This window comes from Asparagus officinalis, chromosome 5 (assembly GCF_001876935.1).
Source record: "Asparagus officinalis chromosome 5, Aspof.V1, whole genome shotgun sequence".
Lineage (NCBI taxonomy): Eukaryota > Viridiplantae > Streptophyta > Magnoliopsida > Asparagales > Asparagaceae > Asparagus > Asparagus officinalis.
This window is the reverse complement of record NC_033798.1, coordinates 82373819-82381549: the sequence shown is the minus strand read 5'-3', so window position 1 is coordinate 82381549 and position 7731 is coordinate 82373819. Positions and strand designations below refer to the sequence as shown.

General features: G+C 39.6%; 1 protein-coding gene across 1 annotated transcript in view; it reads left to right on the top strand.

Moving 5' to 3' along the window:
* The window catches only part of LOC109839903 (aspartate aminotransferase, cytoplasmic-like), a 19196-nt gene continuing 18680 nt past the window's right edge, over positions 7216 to 7731 (top strand). Inside the window, 1 exon segment of the mRNA XM_020408356.1 lies at positions 7216 to 7731. This exon segment is cut by the window's right edge and continues 13 nt beyond it. Coding sequence (XP_020263945.1) covers positions 7412 to 7731 — 320 coding nt within the window. The 5' untranslated portion in view covers positions 7216 to 7411.

Genomic DNA, 7731 nt, shown 5'->3' with positions numbered 1-7731 from the left:
TTTTAATTTTTAATTGGCCAGTTGTTATCATTTAATTTCTAAGAAGTATTTGGTAGTCGGTGTTAGATTTTTGTTGTATTCTTTTACTACTTGAAATATAATTGGTAAGCATATATTATGTGAAAATTTCATACGCATAATAAATATTTGATGCACTAGGCATGTTTCACATTTATGGAAATTGCGATTAAATTTAAACGAGTAAATAAAATTTATTTGTACTAAACTATATAGTCGATTAAATCAGCCGTGACTTGTACTTTTAATTAACATACTTAAGACATTTGTATATTTCAAATATCCTCTTTTGGGACTTGAGTAATTTATAAGTTGTTGTATTTTTGATTCTAGTCAATCTTTTGTTTTATGCGTGGCAATATATATGTTGTGAACAAGTATGTTATATATTTTTATGGGAAATGTTATATGTAAACATTGTAGGTAAAAGTGAAAAAAAGGAAAAACACAAGCACCAATGGTTGGGACCGTTGGTGCAAGTTCTGAAACTATTAAAGCACGACACTTGCACCAACGGTTACAACCGTTGGTGCATATAACAGCACCAATGGTTGTAACCGTTGATGCAGATTTTTACACCAACCGTTATTGTTGCACCAACGGTTGTAACCGTTGGTGCAGAATGTTGCACCAACAGTTACAATCGTTAGAGCCATTTGTTTTTATAATTTAATTTTTAAGTATTTAATTATATATTTACTTGTACCAACGGGTGGAACCGTTGGTACAGAGTTTACAACCATTGGGGCCATTTTAGCCCCAACGCTACTTGCAGCAATGAGTGGTTTTTCTGCCCCAACGGTCCTGACCGTTGGGGATACTACCTTCCCCAACGACGTTGGGTCAGACCTTCTTTATACTAGTGTTAAACTCCCAAAACAAACCTATTCAAACTCTTAAAGAAAACCCAAAAATCTAATATAAAATCGTTCTAAATCTCAAAAAATCCATGATTTAAAACTGATATATCCATCTCCATCTCCGTAACAATCTCAAAGACTTTAGGTTATCCCTTTGATACTCCTTTATCCAATCGGATAAGGTCTAAAACTTAAAGTGTTACATCTAGTTTAAATTCTCCATTTTGATGTCATTTATCCAATCGTAGACTGAAAATATGGATAGCATGACTTTTTTTAGATTGGAATTATTCATCAATCCATCTATCACGATAACAATGTACTGGTGCTTCTACGTAATGCAACTATCCTCATAAATACATCTTTCAGTCTGTGACTATAATTAACTTCATTTATCTATGAGCAGGAACATCTAAAGGGGTTTTATGAAGTAGAAATCCCATGAGATAAAGTTTATTTTTTTTCTTTTAGTTCCCATTCTTTTATGTTATTTTCATTTTGGCGTCAGATTTCAAATTCGCTTTTCTATGGAGACAATAAAGAGTTATTTCTTTGTTTATTTCTTTCTATATATTTCTTTTGATTTAATAGGTGCTAACAATATTTTTCTTAAGTATGCACAGATTCAATGGAAGAAATAAAAGAGAAGTTGTCATGATCAACGATGTTGGGCTCTGATACCACTTGTTGTGCGCGACGGCCAAACGTAGGGGTGCCACGAACAAACACAAATGCCGAGAGAGAAAGGGACACACGGTCAAAATAACAGCACGAACACAAACAAACGAATTTTACGTGGTTCAGCAAGTTGTCTACGTCCACGGGGCAAGAAGGGGATGAGTTTTTACTAATAGAGAAGAAGAGTACCAAACTGAGATTACAAAATCACTCAAACTCATCAATTAATCTTACAAACAAAGCTCTCATTCTTTCAAACAAAATCCTAACCAATAGCTCAGAAAAAACTCTTTTTTCTGTGCTCAAAACAAACCCTTGACTGCTCCCCAAACAACCTAAAAATCGTGTTTGTATTTATACCAAACACAAATCCTAAACAGAACATGAAACCGCAATCAGGCCCAAACCCGACTGGCGGTCAACCGTCGAAATCGTCGTGGTCGACCGGCCAGAAAGACAGAAACCAAAAAAATGCATTATAGGGTCCGGGGTCGACCGCACTTGACGCTATGGTCGACCGACCAGAGCTCCAGAAAACCACCCTGTAGCGTGCACATTTCCGGTCGACCGCCCCAAAGCTCGCGGTTAACCGGCAAGCACCCAAAGCTCTGTCTGCTCCAAAAATCATGTTCTTCTCCAATGTTTTCGCCGTTTATACAATTCTTCACCTCGGCGAAGTTTTTTCAAAACTGAGCCGACACCAATACAACCAAACATCTCATTTGTTGTTTCCAATACGAAGTAGAATCAATCCACGACAACGACTCAATCCACAACAAGTCGAGAACCCAAAAAAGAATGTAAACAAACTCCAAATGTCGGTATCAACTCACCAAACCGGCTGTATCATAAAATAACTGCCTATGTATCCTCTTACCTATGGAATCAAGCATTCACGTAGTTCACCAAATGACCTCTAAAGACCCTCAATTAACTAGAAGAGTTCTCAACCCTTCTCGATCATCACCAACAAATCTGTAGCTGATAACTCTCCCAATAGCCTCAAAGTGAAATGAACCAAACACCTCCACCTGAGATGAACCAACGGCCATAGCCAAATCCGAACTGTATCCACCAGTTGCACTCGAACTAACAAACTCATAATCTGCATCCACATCAATATGATCCCCACTCTATGTCACATCAGCTGGAATCACAAATGATGCAGAATGATCTAGAGAACGTGGAGTAATCTTCACCCAACGTGGAGTAGCATCACTCTCCACCTGCTGTGATATCCTGACGATCTGTATAATACTCTCTACCTATCGAGAGTTAAAAGTGACATATCTGCCCAGAACAATACAGAGTCCATTACCCGATAACCAAACATGACTCTGAATCCCAAATATGCACTCAGATCAAATCTCGCATCCTGGATGTGACAATATGCTGGGAATCTAAATATCCGAAGCAACCTAAAATCTGAATCAGTTCCACCAGAGCCAAATACACCAATCGCGGTAGACGACAACCTGTAAATAAGATGGCTCAAATATGTCAAAGCATTAACACTAGAACTCATCTGCAATCCACTGTTTGACATCCAATACCGATCCTCCTTCAGTAAGGAACGACTCATCAAATTTGCCACCTCATCTCATTACCCTAATGTTTCCTTTCTAATGAAGTATCTCAAACTGTCTTGAGCTAGACACAAATGCAGAAATGGACCCCTCTTGAACTTTCCACCAAACTCAGAACGAAGTATTTTCTCCTTCCTGCATATACACTTCTTCCACATGTTGTTGACTACTAGGACTTCGCTCTAACGGGACTTAGTTGTAACCTACAAATGCCTATAACAGTCTCCAACACAGGAAACCAAATACTTATTACCTCCCAATGATACCTCCTTGGAAGACCCCCAAATGCCTACGTGAACACCACCTAGAAGACCCTTTGCTTGATAAATAGAAGTGTCAAACTTCACCTCAGTCTTCTTTCTTACACCAACATGTTCACAGGACTTCAAACTGCAGGTCAAAGCACTTCTCACCAATCCATGCACAGAATCAATACTCGAATGTCTCAGCCTCAAATGCTATAGTCTAGCCAAAACAAAAGAAGTCGTCAGTTCTCCACTAGTCACCGTGCTCCCAATCAAATAATACAAATTATTCTTCCTAACACCCTTCATAACAATCATGGACCCTAATGTGACCTTTAGAGATGCATCCTTTAAGATCACCCTATAGCCTGTTGTCTCCAAAACTCTAAGTGAAATGATGTTTTTCGACAACTGCGGAACGAACCTCACTTCCACCAACTCTCGAATCACCACGTTACACATCCTGATTCGAACAGTACCAATACCACTAATAGGGTATTCATGATTATTACTCATGGGCACGACATCCCCTCTTTCTAACTCCTCAAAGCTGGAGAACCAATCTCTCCTAGGACAAATGTGGTATGAAGCATCCGAATCTAACATCCACTCCGTAGAGTCGGCAACAGAAATTGATGATAGTGCAGGGCACGAGTAGCCCGAAGAATCCGAATCTGAATTGTCGCCACTAGCTTTTGCAACATTCACCTCTGAAACTTGTATAGCTTTCCCCTTATTCTTCCCGGCTCGATCTTTCAACTTTAGGCATTCAGACTTCCAATATCCATCTTCTTTGCAAATGACACATTGATTCCTACCAATTGAAGGATGTGCTCCTCTAGACTGCGACTTCCTACTTCAGTTTGGATTCTTTCCTCTTGCGACCAATGCTTTTGCTACCGTATCAATCGAAGTCTCCTTATCCTTCTTCCAAAGCTGATAATTCACAAGTGCAGCGGTGATCTTACTATACGAAAGAGATGTTTTCCCATTAATAAGAATAAGAACAAATGTCTCCTCATCAGGTAAGGAACTCAACAACAACAATACATTATCCTCATCTTCAATCATAACATCCATATTCGTCAAATCCATAAGAAGCTTCGTGTAGAGGTTCATGTAATCACCAATGGAGGTCTCATTCTTTAATTTGAAGCGATAAAGTCCCCTCTTCAAATGCAAGCGGTTTTCCACACTTTTTGTTAAATACTTGCTCTATAGGATCTCCCAAATCTTCTTTGTCGAAGTCTCATTGATCATATCATATTTCAAATCTTGTGTTAGACAAGACCTAATCACACCACACGCCGTTTGATTCATCTTCTTCCAAACCTTTTCCTCAATATCATCCGGCTTGCCGTCCAACTCCAATGTGTCTTCCAAATTTTGCACGTTAAGCGCATCCAAGACTTCACATCTCCAAAGACCAAAATTGTTAGTGTCGTTAAATTTCTTCACATCTATCTTCATTTAGTGAATACTCAAACTTTGGACGGTCTTCACGCCAGAAGTACCCTCCATAACTCATTCTTTGTCGGTCATCTTTCTCAAAGCACCAACAAACTAATGCGGAACAACTAAAGAATAGATCCAAACCGAAAAAGAGATTTTTTAGCTCCAACTGAAATCCTAACAAGAGCCTCCGAAAGATCTCACTCCCACACGATAGCAGACAAGATCCATAATAGTAAAAATCCCACATTTGTTACCAACTGAAACCCTAGATGAGCTTCCAAAGTGATCTACTCCTCCACCTAATCCTAAGCGTAACTCGAAGCTTTGATACCACTTGTTGTGCGCGGCAGCCAAATGTAGGGGGGTCGAGAACAAACACAAATGCCAAGAGAGAAAGACACATGGCCAAAATAACATCACATACACAAACAAATAAATTTTACATGGTTCGGCAAATTGCCTACGTCCACAGGACAAGAAGGGGATGGGTTTTCACTAATAGAGAAGAAGAGTACAAACTGAGATTACAAAATTACTCAAACTCACCAATTAATCTCACAAATAAAGCCCTCAATCTCTCAAACAAAACCCTAACCAAAAGCTCAAAAAAGAAACTCTCTTTTCTGTACTCAAAACAAACCCTTGACTGCTCCCCAAAACTCTAAAAATCATGTTTCTATTTATACCAAACACAAATCCCAAACAGAATAGGAAATCGCAATCATGCCCAAACCCGACTGGCGGTCGACCGCCAAAAGCGTAACGGTCAACCGACCAGAAAGACAGAAACAAAAAAATGCATTACAGGGTCCGCGGTCGACCGCACTTGACGTTGTGGTCAACCGACCAGATCTCTAGAAAGTTACCATGTAGCGTGCACGTTTTCGGTCGACCGCCCGAAATCTCGCCGTCGACCGACAAGCACCCAAAGCTCTGACTGCTCTAAAAATCCTATTCTTCTCCAATGTTTTCGCTATTTCTACAAACGAAGACAATGGGTATAATCCAAAGAAGTACAAGAATGTATATATATTCCTATTATCATCATAGGTGTTAACAATTTTTTTTCCTTATTCACCAAACATGTACTTTGTTATGCATGAATTGCGCGCACCAAAAAATTAATTTTAAAAATAAGTTTTAAACATCTATTTTACATTAGCCTAAGTGTTAAAATAATAATTTTTATTTCACATAATTTTATATTGTATCATGCACGCATCCCATGCACTAGGGGTACTAGTATGTTATTGAGAAAATATTTTGCTACAAACATAGAAGGCAATAGCTCACAAGCTCCGAACAAATTTCTGTTTTGAGTTCTTTTAGTATTGCAATTGACGCAAATTACAACAAAAAGAATTACAATGAAACAAAGGAATTTTTTTTTTCTTGGGGTTCTTTTCTTTGTGCCAGTGGAACGTCGATCTTGTACTCCGTTGACACACCGATTAAGATAATGGGTCTTTTGCTGTTAATGAGAATTAAATTGCTTGGAAGTTAGCTGGGTCTTCTCTTGGCAATATCTCTCAATAAGATCATGAGTGCGATGTGTGTGATGATTCTTCTGAATGCCGTCTTCTCCCTTCTTTTTTTTTATGAATGATCTCCTCTACTTTTATATTTATAGTCTAAAAGAGAGAGTTAATGGTACCCTTAATTATGGATTAAATGGCTATTAAAGTAGGAGTTAGTGGGAGCAGTTATCCTCAGAAAATAGCTCTGAAATGGCTATTTGGGCAGACTTCGCAGACTTGGCAAAGTTCACTGAAGACATGAGCGAAGGTCGCTTCAAACATGGGTGCAGCTTCTTCGGAAGTGGGCAGTGTTCATTAGCTTCGCCTACGAGTCAAAATTTAACATAGAATTTGACTCGTGATTTGATCAAATGATGACGTCTTTAAACTTGATCCGAGGCGTGTTGCGGGGGGTCGACTAGTGTCTGACTTGATCGAACAGAGTTGATGTGAACTGCTTAGCGAGGCTCGCTTCAGTAATCAGGCGACCTTCGCTGCAGCTTATTGTGGGTTTGATTTTGGGCTCATTTGAAGTGTTTAGATCATGAGCGTTCACTTCTTGGATTGAAATATACTTTGACTGTCTACGAGACCTCCCCAAAGTTTTTAAGATCTAACATTTCAATTTGTAATTAGGGAGCATAACTACTAATTAGGGGACGCACGTTATCACTCCCAAACGGTTCTGTGTTATTTGCACGCAACACATCGCCACCTCGCACGTGACTACACGAGAGAATAGTATTCAGTTGTAAGAGCATCTCCAACAGCTTCCCTATTTTTCACTTTTGGAGAATTTAGTTAAGTTTTTGGTCCAACAGATTTCCCATCTCATTCCCCAAAATAGGGATGAAGGAGAAAAAATGGGGAAGCTTCCCCAAATCAGCAGCATTCTCTAAATTTTTAGAGGAAAAAAATATTTCTTTAAAATGGAGAAACTGTTGGAGTTGGTGTAAAAATTAGTTAAAGAATATGATTTTTGCTTCTCCATTTTAAAATTTTTTTTGGAGAAGCTGTTGGAGATACAATAAGACCCACTTCTTGACCTCAAAATGACAGAAGGGTCCCACATTTCGCTCTTATCCTCCCCGGCGTTCCGTGCCTTCTTCGCCAACTGCGCTTCGAGAAACCATACCGCCACGTGTCAGAAGATCATCTCTGCGGGGCCCACATGGCGTCATCTTGCCGCGACTCAACGCCACGTCATCGCAACCCCCACAGTCTTTATAAAAACCGCTGGCGAAAGAACTTTCCTTTGCCGAAAGTCGCGCGAACGGCGTATCGAAAACCGTACAACGATGGGAGATGCTAACATGCGCTGTCAGTCCCCTGCTTCGCACCGGAGGTTAAGTACCCTCGCTCGCCATTTGAG